Source organism: Antrostomus carolinensis, unplaced genomic scaffold (genome assembly GCF_000700745.2).
Source record: "Antrostomus carolinensis isolate BGI_N321 unplaced genomic scaffold, ASM70074v2 scaffold25374, whole genome shotgun sequence".
Lineage (NCBI taxonomy): Eukaryota > Metazoa > Chordata > Aves > Caprimulgiformes > Caprimulgidae > Antrostomus > Antrostomus carolinensis.
Window position 1 is genome coordinate 5,858 of NW_010310447.1, and position 16,034 is coordinate 21,891.

The window sequence follows — 16,034 nt, forward strand, 5'->3', positions numbered from 1 at the left end:
GCAGCTCCAGTGACAGACGTGTACCCCCAGCTTCACCGCAGCTCTGCCCCTTCGCCCCTGAGCGCACGTCAGAGCCAGGCAGGCAGCTGAGCTGTGATCTGCTCTTCTATCAGACCCGGGCTGGGAGCGATGCTGTGGGGTCAGCCTGCAGCTGGGGTTACTATCACACATCTCCAGCTGGACAGCCCTTCTCTACATCATGTTATGAGATCCCAGAGGCATTCTCCTTCCCGTGGATAACTTGGTTTGGGAGCAAGATTTCAATTTTGAGACGTGTGAGCCTGGTGTGGCCCCATAGGGTCCTGATCCTGCCATGGTTATCCCAGTGCTGCCCATTTAGAAGCTGTCCAGGTGATGTGCTCCCTGAGGGAGCTGCCTTTGGAACACCCTTCTCTGCCTGTGGTGGTGAGGAGCCAGGTTCTCCAGCTAACCATGCTCTGTTTCTGTCAGGACAGTAGTGAGGCAGCAGATGGAACTGGCCCATGGGATGAAGAAGTCACCAAGTGGTGGGGAGAGTGGAGCTCCTGGTCTACCTGCTCCCGGTCCTGCGGGGGAGGCGTGATGTCCCAGGAGAGGCACTGCTTGCGACAGAGGTGAGTCCTGTCCCAGCCTGAGCCCTTGGCCAGGACTTGAGCAGCAGAGGGGAAATGTGATGCCCCTGACCTGCGTTTCGGGGCTGAACCTCTCCTGGGTTTGCAGGGTCGCTGTTCCCTCTTGGGTCACCTCTTGGGAAGGAAGGTGGCTGTTTCCTGTGGGGTAGGCGGTGAGCAGGCAGAGATGGGGAGGGCTGGTGAGGGACAGGAACGCCGCAGTGGGGCAGGTGACAGGCCCCCTGAACACATCACCCACTCAGCCTGGTTCGTCTGATGGGGAGCAAGGGGTTGGTCCCCTCTCGGGGTTTGTGGGAGACTTGAAGATGATGGGCTGGTGGGCTGGAGAAGGCTGGTTGTATTCCTCTTCCCCTTTCCTTCACAAACCCTTGCTTACCGTAGCTGCTCTGACCAACCTGACCCTGATTTGTAGCCAGTTCCTGTGCTGAGGATGTGGGTGCGTATTCCCAGACACCTTATGGGGACTTGATTTACTCCTGGCAGGAGCTGGCTCAGCCATGTCTCAGCAATTTCCCCTCTTTATTCCCTGCAGAGCTTGCAAGTTGTTGGTTTTTTTCCCCCTCTGCTGTTTATCTGGCTGTCACCTGACAGCATCTCTGCTTGTACCCTCCAGCTGCTACAGTCCTGGTATCAGTTGGACTGGGTTTTTGGGAGTGGGGAGAGCTGGGGAGCCTCAGCTGCCTGAACTTCTGCTGTCCCCTCTGGGTCACCTTGCCACCAAGCCCTCCTCCTCCTCCAGCACCTCACTAACCTGCTACTCCAGGCTCCTGAGATGTTAATGAGAGCACAGCAAGCCCACCCCATGCTCAGCCTCTTTCAATGCACTCCTGAGTGGAGGAAGCTCAAGCTAGGGCCCCCAACCTGCTCTCCTGCCTGCAGCAGAAAACTTATTTTATGTAGGCTGGCTGGCAGCATGGTGAGGGTCTCAATGTGCTACAGTACCTCTGCCTGGACATGGCCTCCATGCTAACCAGGCTTGCCAACATCTCTGCTGCTGCTCCTCCTCCCCAGCATCCCGTGGCCATCAGTGGTGGGAAACAAAGGGTGGGAGGGAGCCTGAGGCTGTCCCACGACCCCACAGCCAGAGCAGCCCTTCTGCCCTTTGCCTGCTGCCAGAAGAGAGATTTTTCTCTCCATTTGGCATCTGCTCTATCCTTGACTCCACAGGTGGGGAAGGGAGGGCTTTGCTGTGGTCTTTTACTCCAGGGATCAAATCTGAATTTAAAAAAAGAGCCCAATGTAAAACCCAGTCAAAAGGTTTCTGCAGCTTTAAGGAGAACAGCTTAAGTGTGAGCCAGGTATGCTCATAAAAACAATCTCTGCCTTAATCTGCAGGCATCCTCTGCTTCATCTGAAAGGGATGGCTGTGTTCAAGCCTTTTTGTGCAAATTTAGAAAGCCTACATCATGCAAAGCCTTGCTCTGGAGGGACAGCTGAATATGCCTACGGGGTTCTTCATTACCCAGTGCATCCTAAATTCCCAGCCCTGTTAACACATTGTCTGCTGCTGACCTTTACACAGACCACATTGCCTTAATCTATGGTCTCAGCCATTCTCCGTGCATCTTCCTAGCTTTCAAGAATTTTTTCACCTTTATGTCAGTCAAGGACCCCAGTATGCCCTTGATAACTCCTGCTGGCCAGAGCTGAAGCATCAAGTGTTGAGAAATTCCTGTGGTTTTGGTCTGTCATCTGTACCAAACCTTTCCGGCTGATCTCCTAAAGTGGCCAGTCCCAGTGAGAGGTGCCATCTCTCTGCCTACTGCACAGTGGATCCTGAAACCAGCTCTCCTGGTCACTGCAAATCCTGTACTCTTCCACGGGAGTGATGGACCATCAGGGTCTGTTATCCTTTTGTCACAGCAACCCTTTTTGAGCTCAGAGGTGAAGGGACACAGTGGTGGTCATGCTGCAGTTGCTCACCATCTGCTCAACCTACCCCAAAACAAGAGTAGCCTAAAATCACAGTGAACCTAAAAGCACTGAAAATGTGTTTCAGATGAGATGTTGGCTAGTCTAGATCCAGAAAGCTTTGCTCTGATAAAATGCCTGCCTTGCTTCTCCCCATGAAGTCAGGCCTGACTTCTCTGTTATCCTCAATATCTTAGTGCTTCACAGACCTCCAGCTCATTTTCTTACTGCTTTGCAGGCTCCAGATGCCCCAGGGAACAAACAGCACCATGTGTGTTGGTCAAGCCAAGCACTACCAACTGTGCCAGCAGCAGGTGAGAACCACTTCCAGTACTGACTGGTGCTCACTGGGGGATGCAGGAGTCAGGGGGCAACCCTTAGAGCTGCAAGAGCACCAGCACTCAGGGTGCAACTGGTCTGTTGGAGGAATGTGGCCAAGGGGTACAATGCACTCCTGGGGCAGTTGATGGTGTGTCTTTTAAGATGTGGGAGATGTGCTCCACTCACTGGGATTCAGAGGTGGGGAAAAGGATACAAAAACATATTTGTTGTGGGGTGGGGGAAGGGACCAAGTTTTTCCACTATGCTTTTCCCTTTGCTGGAAGTAATTTTTGCAGGCCTGTTAAATACAGCTGTGAGGGGTGCTTGGCAATGCAGGCCTGGCCTTTCTGCCTGTGTCACAGCACTTCAGAGTCCACCACTGATTTTTTCCAGGGTGGACAGGGCATTTTCATCCTCTAAGGGTGCAGCAGGGACAAGCAGCTGTCACAGCCATGGCTGTGACATAGGGAGCTTTTGATCACATTTATTCCCTCCGTAGCCCTGCCCAGCCAACACAGCAAGCTTCAAACAGCAGCAGTGCTCCAGTTTCAATGCCAAAGCCTTTGGAAAGCGCTACTACCACTGGATGCCTCTCTATCCAGGTGGGTTTTCACAGCTTCACACAAAAGATCAGGGTGAGAAAACACCCACAGGATCTTCTCAGACACAGGAGAAGGGGAAGGTCCCAGGGAACAAGGGGGTGGATGCTCCTGGCTGGTCTGGAAGTGCTTCCCTATGCTCCCTGCTTTGGAGAAATCGTTCCCTGTCTCTTCACAGAACTGCTCCACTCAGCCAGGCCTCCTCTCTCACCACACTGCTCCTGTTTTGGATCCTACATCAGTGGGCAGACAGGACACAGGATTCTCTGAGTTGTCTTGGCCAACCAGCAGTCATCTTGGCAGAGTGGGTGTTCACACTTTGTGCCTTCTACCATTTTGGCTGCTTCTGTCACCCAGCATGCTTCCCACTGGGCTGGTGGTGGGTTGTTCTAAACAGGATGCCCATCCATTTCCTGCACAAGCGAGACAAATTGCTTCATGTGGGTTCCTAGATGGCCCTTGAAGCCTAGATTAAGCTCACCTAAGATACTACTCTCTTTCTGGACCCACGTGCTTTTCTCTTTCCATTAGCTGCCAAGGGGACTTAGAACATCTGCACCTCTAGCTTCAGTTACTCAGCTAGATGTAGCATAGCTGGCCAAGGCCCCACACAGTCAGTACCCCTCTTATGGGTCTTGCTTGCTCTTGTGTGGCCTGGGATCTGCTGATACAGATTGCTGTGTCTGGCACAGGGGATGGTGCTGCAAAGGGGAGAGGGTATGGCAAGGAAGAAGGTTTGCCAGCAAGAAGCATTTCTGCTGGACATGGTCCCCAGCTGCAGCCTCATACCATGACCCATTTACTACTAGAAAATCTGTAGCTTTGGGGTCTCATCTCACACAGCAAGAACATCCAAGGTGACACCAAACCATCAGTATGGATAAGAGGAAAGTCCCCTTTCTCACTGCCCACCTCTGAGCAGCTTGATCTGCCTGGTGACTTTCTGCCTCTGTCCCTTCAGATGACTACACCAGTATCTCCAACAAGCCATGCGACCTCCAATGCACCACCCGGAGTGGAGAGAGGCAGCTGATGGCCCGAGCACAGGATGGCACCTCCTGCAAGGACAGGACCTATCAAGGGGTCTGCATCAATGGGAAGTGTGAGGTGAGGCTCTGGGAGGAAGGAGTACAGAAATTGGGAGTGTAAGTGCATGGCTGGAACTCCTGGTCATCACAAGGCCAGGGGTCCCAGCAGGGAACTGAAACTGAGGTTTGGTGTGGAGTAATTACATTCACTGTTGAATGCCTGTGGGCTAGAGCAGAGCAGAGAGGTTGACACAAAAGGTACAGCCACATGTTTCCACCGAGTGACAGCACTTTCCTCCCAGCACAGAGAGGACTAGAATTGCAAGTTTGTTTTCGTAGTCATCCAGTATATAAAAAAATAAAATCTTACATTTGATTTTCCCCTCAAATGACAAAGATGAAGGGTGGTTGTACAGAGCTCACAGAGAGGTACCTTACAGCCTCGAGCTGCCTTTGATGCAGCATCTCCTGGAGGGTGGTGTGGTACATCACTGTGTCAGTAAGCATGACTTGGCCTAAATGCAGAGACAGAAGGAACAGCAGCAGCTTACCCCAGACTTACTCTGTTCACCTACCCACACCAGTCCCTGCCCCAGGTTCAGGCACACAGTGTAGGTGGTCACAAGTTCCTCAGGTGAATTTCTGCTGCTGTTGGATTCATTCATTACTCCATTCCAAGCTAACCTACATCCCCTCTGCGAACCTCACCGAAAGAGTTTGCCCCAAGAATTGTAGCATTTCCTTGAAAAGACCTTGACCTGTGAAGATAAAGTGGCCCCAGGAAACCCTCTCTTGTTTGATTCTTTGCAGCCAGTTGGGTGCGATGGGAGCCTGTACTCACCCCGGACGATGGACAGATGCAGGGTGTGTGGAGGGGACGGCAGCACTTGCCACCGTGTCTCGGGCAGCTTCCGAAAGGCAATCTCACAGATAGGTACTCCCTGCTACCACAGTCCAGAGACTTCACCTGCTACTTCTTACCACCAGCTGGCATGAAGGGTGACTGGCTTGAAGGCGGGTAGGAGTTTCCCAGTTGCTTGATGGAAAGAGCTGAAGAGTACCACCCCTGCTTAAATGCCTGTCTTTTGTCCTTTTCACTTAATCATCAGAGGAGATTGATTTGATGTGCTGTATATTAGGCTGGTAAGGTTTCCCTTCACCTCTTTACAATAGGAAGCAGCTGGAGATCTATTTGTTCCTATTGATTTTGGCGTCTTGCCCACTTCAGATAATGTGAAGAGATCAATATATCTTCTTTTATGCATGCTATGTGTTCTTTTGAAACTTAAGCTCCTATGATGAGGGTTACAGCATTTGTTTCAGCCTGCATTTAGTCTCCTGCTTTCCCCAGTCCTATGGCTGGCACAGCTGAGGGACAGTCCCTCTGAAATTGGGCTGAGATTCATCCCTTGCAACCTCATGGCCCATTCCTCCACCCACAGAAGGAGTAGACTGTGGTATGCTCATTAGTAATTAGTTAGCTGTGGTTTGAGGATGTTCTAGAACATCACTTCACACTGTTATTGTTTCACTAGTCTACCTCACTCTCTACAGACATCAGACTAGAAAAGCACTCAGGCCCCTTTCCAGAACCGGGTAATGGTACTAACCCCTCTAGCAGAACAGATAGTTTTGGCCTCCTGTTCCAGTCCTCCTAAAATCTTACCGAATGGACAAGACCTGCATTTCTAGCAGGAAGGACAAGCTGCCAAATCCCACAACTTTAAGAGCCTTCTTATTTCCTCTCCCTTTAAAGGTCGTTTTTTATGCTACTACTGAGACAAGTTCTGTTGAGTCAGGAGCTGAGGGGACCTATGATCTTCATCCTCTGTTCAGCATCAGCCCTGATCACTAGTGAGCTTTTTCTGTGCTCTTGCCAGAAAGAGCGTGAGATCACATTCATTCACACACCTACAACCAGACTGTGATACTTGTGCAGTTCCTTCCTGATTCCAAACCCAGCAGCGCTCAGACTGAGCCTTAGAGACCTGTAATGGTCCCAGAGGGGAGCTGGGCTCAGAGCTCACAGACTGGTGGAACATGCATTTATGTCCTTAGTGTCCTGCCCCTGAAGAGCAGCACTGCCCTCCTACATGCACACTTGTCCCACAGGCTGCTTTTCCTACCCAGACCTTTTTATTCTATCCTTGGGGTTTCCTCACCCACTGTTCTCTTCCTCAGGTTATGTGTTCATCACCAACATACCTGCTGGTGCCACAGACATCCTCATCATTGAGCGCAGGAAAACAGAGAACATCCTAGGTAAGCAGAGGAACCAGATGGATGTGAAGATCCCAGTTCAGCTGCCTGGGAGGTGGGCCAACAGGTGTGCTGCCAACTGTGCTGCGAGAGACCTGTCTGTGAGCATGTCGTCCAGGGTAGCACAGGGGTGCTTCATCTCTCCATAAACCAAGGCCGACACATCTCCAGCAGCCAGTGGCAGGAGAGACATTTAGAACCAAGCTCAGTGTAGGCAGTCCCTGTTGGGAAGACATTTGTGTTCTTGTTGGAGAGGGAAGTGAAAGCAGCAGAAATTGAACACTGCTGGTCTGACCTGATGTGGAAGATGAACACTGGACAGCCTGCAGTTCTTCTTCTAGTGGGCTTTTCTTGTTCATGGGCTGTTTGCTGTCCTCAGTGCCAGTGCAGCCCCAGTGTTCTGCACAGATCATCATATTTAATCCCTTTTCTCTCTCTCTCTGAAGCACTTGCAGATGAATCTGGGCATTTCTTCTTCAACGGCAACTCTGCCATTGACAACCCCCAGAATTTCAGGGTAGCTGGCACGATCTTCAAGTACCGGCGGCCCTCAAGCCTGAACTCGGATGGGCTGGAGTATATCATAGCTCATGGGCCCACTAACCAGTCTCTGAATGCCATGGTATGTAAGGAGCTAGTTTTAAGCTTTCCTGTCTTGCATGTCCCAAAATTCTGGACCTCCTTCAGACAAAGGGAATATTAACCTGGTTCCCAAGCCAAACTTGAGTGTGTAGGTGGCTGAGGAAGCCAGATGCTGTCTTGGGAGGTTTCCTCAGGTTTATGAGGATGCTGCCTTCTCATAATATCCATCACAAAATGGATGTGGTGAGAAGAGGTCTCTGGGAAATATAATATTGTCTTTAAAAAGGGTTTTGTTTTCTTTCCTGGTTGCCTCCAGTACTATAACTTCAATGGGAAAATGCCACACATAACTTATGACTACACTGTACCACGGACACCACCTCTCCGAACTGCAGCCCCTGCTGTAGACAGACCTCTCTATCATCACCTACCAGAGACCAGCCAGAACCATCCCATTCCAGCCAACTCCAGAGCTGCCCAGGACTTCAATGCCACATGGCTCTCCCTGTCTCCAGATGACACCAGTCAGCAGCTTCCTCTAAGAGAAGGGCATGAAGATTTAGGCTTCAGCCACCCACACTTCTTCCAAACCAACTCCACCAGTCAGGCTCGGGACTGGGGCTGGGAACAAGGTGAAGAGAAGGAGAAGTACGACTTCCAGATAAGACGAGTCTACCATGCAAACACAGGAGAGGAAGAGGAGGAGGAAGCAGCAGCAATTGGTGGAGAAACAGAGTTAGGTTGGTTGCTTTGTTTTTCCTTCTCTCTCATTTTGTTCATTGAAGGCAGACATCCCACATTGTTCTTGAATTCCAAGCTGGCTTTACCATCAGGGCAGACAGGAGGGAAAGATGATTAATAGCAGGGTGGAGATTGTCAGGGAGCAGGAAGGGCCAGTAGCTCCATAAGGGGAGCTGGGAGAAGGTGGCCACAATACAGATCAGGCAGTGCCCTCTCAGGCAGGGCAATCCCACAGCGCCTGAGCTTGGCAAGCCAGGCAGTGACAACAACAGGTCCTAGCAACAGTCCAGTGATCATCAGGTGAAAGCAGGGTGACAAGTCAGATCTGAGGTCAGTCTGGGAAAGCCAAACCACAGTTCAGGAGCAAAGTACACCTGCAACATTGCTCAGGCCAAGAATGAAGGCCCCAGCCTGAGCTTAAAGGGAGCTCCTGAGCAATGAGCAGAGAGTGTGTCTGAGATTGGTTAGGGTGATTAAGGCCTTTTGGTGCACCCTGGTGGCAATTTATGGTTTTTGAGGCCAAATACTGAATGTTTTTCAGCTTGTTAAATACCACATGCTGAAGTACAAACCATCCAATCTAGTTAAAGCATCCCTGTATTTTTCTTCCAGCTCTCAGGTTCAATCAGATTTCCATCAGCACAGCTGTACCCTACAGCATGAGGAGATCAGAGCTTTCTGAGCACAGCCGCATAGCATCTTCCAGGCTTCGTTTCTTCAGACGACTGTGTCACCGAGACCCACTCAACACTGCTTTCTGTAGGGAGCTGCAGCACTTGGCAGCCAGGCTGGCCCCAAGGAACTCCACAGCAGGACTGTGGACTGAGACAGCTACCCGGTGGCCACAGGGCCTCCACAAAGCACCAGCCCATAAGAACTCACTGGAGGACTTGAAAGTGGAGGCATTTGCTGGGAGTCAGGGGGAAGCAGGCAACTACAGCATGATGGCATCTGTGGAGAGCCCTCTACCAGGTGCCAGCCCAACCATGGACATCAGGCAGGCAGAGCCTCTGCAAGCCCCTGGCACTGAAAGGTGGCACTTGATTTCCTGGGCACAACAGAAACACGGTTATCTGGGGAGGGAGGGTCAAGCCAATTCTCTGGTAGTCTCACTGCTGTCCTTGATGTCCCCATTCTCCAATGTCTATCTGTGCAGCTGTTATAGATGCTTGACCAATGGTGTGTCCTCCGAAGACTGATGCCTGCCCCCCCTACTTCTAAGGGATCCATTTAAATGGGTTCTGAACACTAATGTGATTGTAAAGAAGGCCAGGAGTCTATAGCACATTGCATGCACACGTTTACCAGCACATCATGCCCCTTCTGTCTCATTCTTCTGGGCACACACGTCCTCTGTAACTTCAATATACATTTGGCAGGAAAATGAGGGCCAACTTTTAAACATTTCTGGCAAGCCACTTGTGAACTCTCCCACCACATTCTATGATAAGAGGGACTTTGCTTGAGCTCCCTTTCCAACCTAATGTCATACCTCTGGGGGTGATAGGGTGAACTGAGACTGAGGGCACCCACATGTTCCAGACCATAGTACAGACAAGTCTCACTGTGAACGATGCCTCCTCTCAGAGGGGGTTCATCCACAGCTTTTGACATCCCCGCTAGTTGAATTCAAGAGGTGCATCAAGGCTTTACACTCTGTTCATCACTGGTCGCTCTTACCCAAGGTGGGGGAAATGGAGAGCAGAAACACTAGGTTTCTTCCCGTCTTCAAAGGCAGCAGAAGGAAATTCACTGTATTTTATATTTGCAGCAGTTTTTCATTTTTAACTCATACTGCCTCCTTTTTCTACAGCAATGAGTTTGATGTGAGCCCTGTGGGCCATGACGACATTAGCTTGGCTGACATGTACCGGTGGAAAGTCTCAGCTTATGCCCCCTGCAGCTCCACATGCACTTCAGGTAGGTTTGGCTTCAAGGGACTGATCATTTAAGATCCTTTTTGTCTGTTGATGGAGAGAATACTGGTAATTTTTAAAATGGCAAGTAAAGTTTCAGATGCAGTGAGCACTCCAGTAATTTAATTATGGTGGGTAGAGACTTTTGGATCTGATGGAACCTGAACAAGAGAGGGTCTTGATTGCCCAGCAGGTATCAGCACATCCTATGCAATATGTGTCCGGTACGATGGAGTAGAAGTGGATGAAACCTACTGCGATGCCCTAACCCGACCAGAACCTACTCATGAATTTTGCACAGGGAGAGATTGTCAGCCTAGGTGAGTGGAAATGCCATCAGCTGTCCGCAGGGACAACATATCTTTGTAAGGATCATTTTCTGCTCAAAGTATACAGCCATTTCTGAAGATACACTTACACAGCTAAGCCCTTGTATCCCCTTGCAAGCAAAAAGAGAAGGAATTTGCTGTCTAAATTTCCTACTAAGGGCAAAGTTGGCTTTCAAGACCAGCATCTCCTTGACACAGACATCTAAGTGATGAGCAGATTCATAGCAGCAGCTACTGGGTGAGGGAGTCCCAAGTGTGCAGGCACTCTCCAGCCACCCCATGTCCCTTATCCCCCTTACCTGGGTTTTCCTTTGTGCTTTCTCTCCTGGGGACTGCTCGTGGAGGTGGGAGACCAGCCGGTGGAGTGAATGCTCCAGGACCTGTGGTGAGGGCTATCAGTACCGCACTGTGCGCTGCTGGAAGATGATGGCTCCAGGCTTTGACAGCTCTGCTTATGATGACCTCTGTGAGTCAGCTGGGCTGGCCAGGCCCATGGAGAGGAAAGCCTGCAAGAACAAGGCCTGTGGGCCCCAGTGGGAGCTCTCTGAGTGGTCTGAGGTAGGCAGCAGGGGAGCGTTGCTCCCAGAGGTAAGCAGCCAGAGCTGGGCTGGGGTCTGGAAGAAGGGCTGGCAGATGTTGGGCACTGAGGAAGGCCCTGGCCAACTGCATCCTAGGGAAACAAGGACTGCCTTTACCCACTGTCCCCTTCTTCTGGTGCTGCCCAGTGAACAAAAGCCATTGCAAAACATTTTTTTCTAAGGTCACCTCTCAAGCAGGACATTGACCAAATGAAAGCCCTGCCAGCAAGAGGCTTTGCCTCCCGCTTCAGAGGATCTAACTAAGGGTGAATGGGGAAACAGTACCATGGAGATACAGAGCAGCTAAAACCCAATCCAAATCCCTTTGGCTTTCCACAGCCTACTTGGGGCTGGGCCAGTGGCCCAGTGACTTGGAACAGGAGTCCAGGCATCAGAGTCTTGGAGCATTGGAGCTCTAGGACCCAAAGTAAATTAGCAGCAGAGATGGATCCACCTTTTTCTGTCCCCGAGAGGGCCCTTCCCCTCTCCCCTAGTGCAGTAGGAAGAAAACAGGAGGAGGCATAGCTGCTTCCCTCCTCATCCTCGTTCTGTGGTTCTGAGCCCCGGGGCTGACTCTGTATGGCCATTGCAGTGTTCGGCCCGGTGTGGCACGCAGGGAACGATGAAGCGGGAGGTGCGTTGCTCGGTGGAAGCACCTCTGTGTGATGAGTCCCAGAAGCCCAGCAGTGAGAAGGTGTGTGCAGGCCCCCCCTGCGACCGCCGCTGGACCGCTTCGGACTGGGGACCGGTGAGTCCACAGGGGCTGCTTCTCCTTCCCTTCGACACTGGGGTTGCAGGGCTGGTGGGAGGGAGCAGGTGGGCAGTCATGCTATGGCTCTCTTTTGGCTTTCTTCTAGCAGAAGGTAAGCTAAAGAAACTAGAATAATCTGTATTCTTGCCTTTTCATGCTATGAATTTTGGTTAGCTGTGAGGTGAGCTCCATTTGATAATCTGGGAAGCTCACAGCACCTGAAGAATGGAAGCCACTGACCAGATGTACCTCTAAAGACCCTTGGGATCCAGTGCCACAGTCCCAGTGGCAGGGCTAGGCTCTGGACTAGGGTCTTCTGGCACCGCTGACCCTGACCTCTCCACCTCCCTGCTTTCTGGTGTGTCTAAATGCCCTTTGTTCCTCCAAGTGCTCAGGTTCATGTGGTGAGGGACGCATGAGCCGCTTCATCGCGTGTCGCAACCTGGAAGGCAAAGTGATCTCCAACTCACAGTGTGACCCAGCTACCAAGCCCCTGGCTGTCCATCCGTGTGGAGACAAGAACTGCCCTGCACACTGGGTGGAACAGGAGTGGGACCAGGTAAAGTCAAGCCCAGCCCTGTGTCCTCAGCCCTCCTTTCCACCTCATATCCCACAAGAGGTGATGGGAGCCTGGCTCCCTTGGTGGAGCAAGGTTGTATGGTGTGACCTCCAGCCATGGAGCTGTACCCTTATCCTAGCTCCTTTTAGAAAGAGGGAAGGAATAATGAATATCCCAGCTTGTTGCCTGCCATACCCTGTAGGCCACTCCAAAGTTTGTGGCATTTACTGCCTTCCTAGAGACATCCATTGGAGGGCAGCAGTGTCCTAAGGAAACTGTCCTCATCTCCCACCTCTGGCTCCCAGATGGCAGTTGCAGACACCTCAGCAGAGCTCTTTGGACTCAGCCCTCCTCAGATTTTGGTCCCACCACTAAAAAGAAAGCCTCAACAAAACCAGCTTCATCTCTGATCAATAGTAGCTGGAGGTAAACCTGAACCACAGCCCAGTTCATATCCTGACCATGACTGTGTACTTGCCTCGTACTTAGGAGTCCAGTGAATGTGGTCCAAGTGCCCCACTCTGCCAAACAATCATTCTCTGCCAATCTCCTTACTCCCCTTCTGTTGCTCAAGGCCTAGAGGCTTTAAATTTCCCAATATGAGTTGATCCAAATCCCAGAACACCCAGAAGGAACATATCAAGTCAGCTGTAGAGTTTGGGCTTTGTCTTCAAAGTCTTGAGCAAAATTCACAAAGCACTAAGAAAGAAGGTTTCTAAGGAACTAGAGAAGGAGCCAAAGTCTCTCCCCTCCAACCACAGCTAAACCCTTGTTCCCTCCTTTTGCTACCCTTTATAGCTGTTGAATGCATTCAGCTGAGTCTCCCTCCAGCACTGGTAACAAGCACAAACTGGTTAAACCTGGAGACCCATGGCAGTCCCATAACCCTCTCCTGCTCTGGGCCATGGTGTGGGTCACACACAAGGCTGCAGTGCAGTTCTTCAGCTGTGCCCAGGCTATTAAACTCACCTGAACTCTGAAAGACCAGCTGAGCTCCCCACTTTTGCTCTGTTAGCTTCTTTGCCTTTGCCGTGTTCTCTGGGCTGATCAGCTTGAGCTCACAGGATGACTAAGGGCAGATACAAGCCAGCTGTGCTGCCCCTGCCATCCTGAAGAAGGGCACAAAGCAGTGAAATCTCAAACTGGCAACTGCTTCCGTGGGCATCAGGGAGCAGAACAGAGCTAGAATCAGATTTTGCCTCCTCCTGCTTCTCTTGGTGGTGTCCTGAGAGAGTGAGTCCTCCCAGCTAAGCCTGCCTGGCTCTGGGCTCAGCAGTACTTGTCCATGCAACTCACCTGCAGTGCACCAGTTTGGTCCCCTTGGGCCCATGCAGACCTTGACAGTACTCCAAGATGTAGGTTGCTACACAAGTACACTACATGGTTTTTGAGAACATAGGTATAGAAAATAAGACAGAAAGAGCCTCTTGTAGTCTTGGCTGCACCAGGTCCCTTGTGGTAGCTGCTCTCAAGGCCATTCAAGCTGAATCTGGCATCCCCAGTGCTGGCTAAACACTAACTACCAGCTCCTCTCTTTGCTCCCTAAGAAATTGAGCTCCTTTGCAGCCACCCATAGCTCCCGTGAGCTGGCAGCACTACCTCTGTTAGATGGGTGTTAGCACACGCATTATGGACCTTGCTTCTGAGCAAGATGCCACCTTACCTGCAGCCTGAAGCTCTACAGCTGACGAGCATCATTTGTTACCTGGCTGTTACCTGCTCTTTTCCAGTGCAATGCCAGCTGTGGGCGAGGGATGAAGACCCGGCTTGTCTTGTGCGCGGGCCTGGAGAACGGTGTGTACAAGGAGTACCCCGAGAAGCGCTGTGAAGCCTCTCAGAAACCTGAGGAACAAGCTGCCTGTTTCAGGAGGCCGTGTTCAACGTGGTTCACTACCTCCTGGTCTCAGGTAGGGCTTGGGGTGGTGGGGAAGCGGGGGAGGAGGCCTCATAATACTGGTTGGTGCAGCATGACCTGCACTGAGGCTTTCTAGCAGCCTGTTCTGCCAAGGGCTCCGTTAGCTCATGGGACCATGAGCTCTGCTTTTCTGCAGACCAGGCAGCAGGTGGAGGGACTGGCACACCTTCCCTTCAAGCACGTCGATTATTGCCTTAAACAAGAGGCAATACAGTGTCTCCTCCTCTTTGAGGAGTCAGTGTTCTGTCTTTCCCTGCATTCCCTTGATTTTAACTGGTGAGCATTTAGGGAATGGGAGGACAGGGGAAGCTGGGCCTGGTCACAGCAGCCATTTTCTCTTCTATCACAGCTTCCACACTCAAAGCAAAAACAATTCTGAGTTACATTAGGGAGATGAAGCAAACTCCTCTCCTGCTCTGCCCCAACCTCAGCTCAGGGAGGTTCTCTTCCAGCAACAAAGTTGCTGGAAGCATAAGTTTGAGATCAGTGTGGGATTTGACCCCAGCCTCCTCAAGAACAGTCTCCAAAGCAGGGACCGGGAGGCCTCACGGGAAGAAAGAACTTGGGAACTGTAGAAAAAAATTTCCTCTTGTGATCCTTTTCCTCTCTCTCGATGCCGACAGTGCAGTAAGACGTGTGGTGCCGGTGTGCGACTGCGTGAGGTGAAGTGTTACCAGGGGGATGCACTGGCTCAGGGCTGTGACCCCACTTCCAAACCAGAAGCCAGGCAGACCTGCCAGCTCCAGCCGTGCCCCACAGAGGCACCAGGTAAGTCTGGGAGGGCAGAGAGAGAGAGAGAGGGGAGCCCTTGGGAACCCTTTGCTCTCTCCAGCTCCCTGCTGGGAAAGCCTGTCTCCTTTTTAACCCCTCCTCTGGATGTTTCTGCTCCCCAGAAGATGACTGTGAAGACAAAGCGACGGCCAACTGTGTGCTGGTGCTGAAGGTGAAGCTGTGCTCTCACTGGTACTACAGGAAGGCTTGCTGCCGGTCGTGTCGGCTCAAGTCACCCTGACTGCTGCCAGGCCGTACTTCCAAGTTCAAGGGCAAGAGTCCCCTTGAGCCAGACTTAACCACTTGAAGCCACCCTCCTTGGCTTGCCTGTGGAGCCAGTCCCTGTAGACCAGCCTGATCACCGAGGAAGGATTCCTAGGACTTAGTCGTCACTGTTCCCTCTCCACCAAGAGGATTTTACACAAGATAAACCATCAGTTCCTAGAAAGCTACTGAGAAGTGAGTCAGGAAAGCCTGTCCCTGCTGTCATCATCTCCCAAGAACTCTAGTTGGAGGCAGAGGGATGCAGAGGCCAGCCCGCAGCAGGGCACAGATGACAGCAGCTGTCTCTCCGGTCTGCCCTGCAGATTCTTCTACTGCAAGGGCAATTTCTACAACACACCAAAAAATTCTGTGTTACAATAAAGAGTTAAACTGTAAAACTGTGGTTTTGGGATGCACATAGCTAGGCCAGAGGCAAGGGAGGAGGAGGAGGGACACAAGAGGAAGGAAAGCAGGAGCAGGAAGGATGGGGAGGAAAAATCCTTGCTCCAGTACAGGTGCTTCCAGGCAGCGTCAGGTAAACCCCATTTTGTGTTGCCTGCCAAAGAACAGCAACCACTCCTGGTTTGTATTTCAAAGTCCTCATTTATTTCTGACATTGAATTTGGACCCATAGCTGAGCAACAAAGACAGAGAATAGTAACAGGAGGAAACTGAAGTGGAAAAAAATCTGGGATCCCTGCCCCTACCCTGTCCTAATCCTCCACCGTCCCCAAATCCTTCTAACCCACAGTTTCATCTCCCACGTTTCCAGCCCTTTCAGACTCACCCGTTTCTCCGTAGCTGTGCCAGACCCAGGGTGTTGTGTTGGCCATGAGGATAACCCTCATCTTGGCCATCCAGCTACTCTGGAACTGCTGCACCAGCCTTGGCACCTCATT

At 51.4% G+C, this 16,034-nt stretch overlaps 1 protein-coding gene across 1 annotated transcript; it reads left to right on the top strand.

The window, feature by feature from the left end:
• The first annotated feature begins 354 nt into the window (after window positions 1–354).
• On the top strand, window positions 355–15,112 carry LOC104523749 (ADAMTS-like protein 2). The gene is made up of 17 exons (XM_029084613.1): window positions 355–593; window positions 2,761–2,836; window positions 3,343–3,445; window positions 4,404–4,549; window positions 5,281–5,404; window positions 6,652–6,732; window positions 7,176–7,351; window positions 7,628–8,051; window positions 8,665–9,085; window positions 9,866–9,972; window positions 10,159–10,288; window positions 10,642–10,855; window positions 11,468–11,623; window positions 12,015–12,185; window positions 13,916–14,092; window positions 14,724–14,868; window positions 14,994–15,112. Exons 1-17 carry the CDS (start codon window positions 355–357, stop codon window positions 15,110–15,112), a joined length of 3,009 nt encoding a protein of 1,002 aa, XP_028940446.1.
• Window positions 15,113–16,034: the final 922 nt, after the last annotated feature.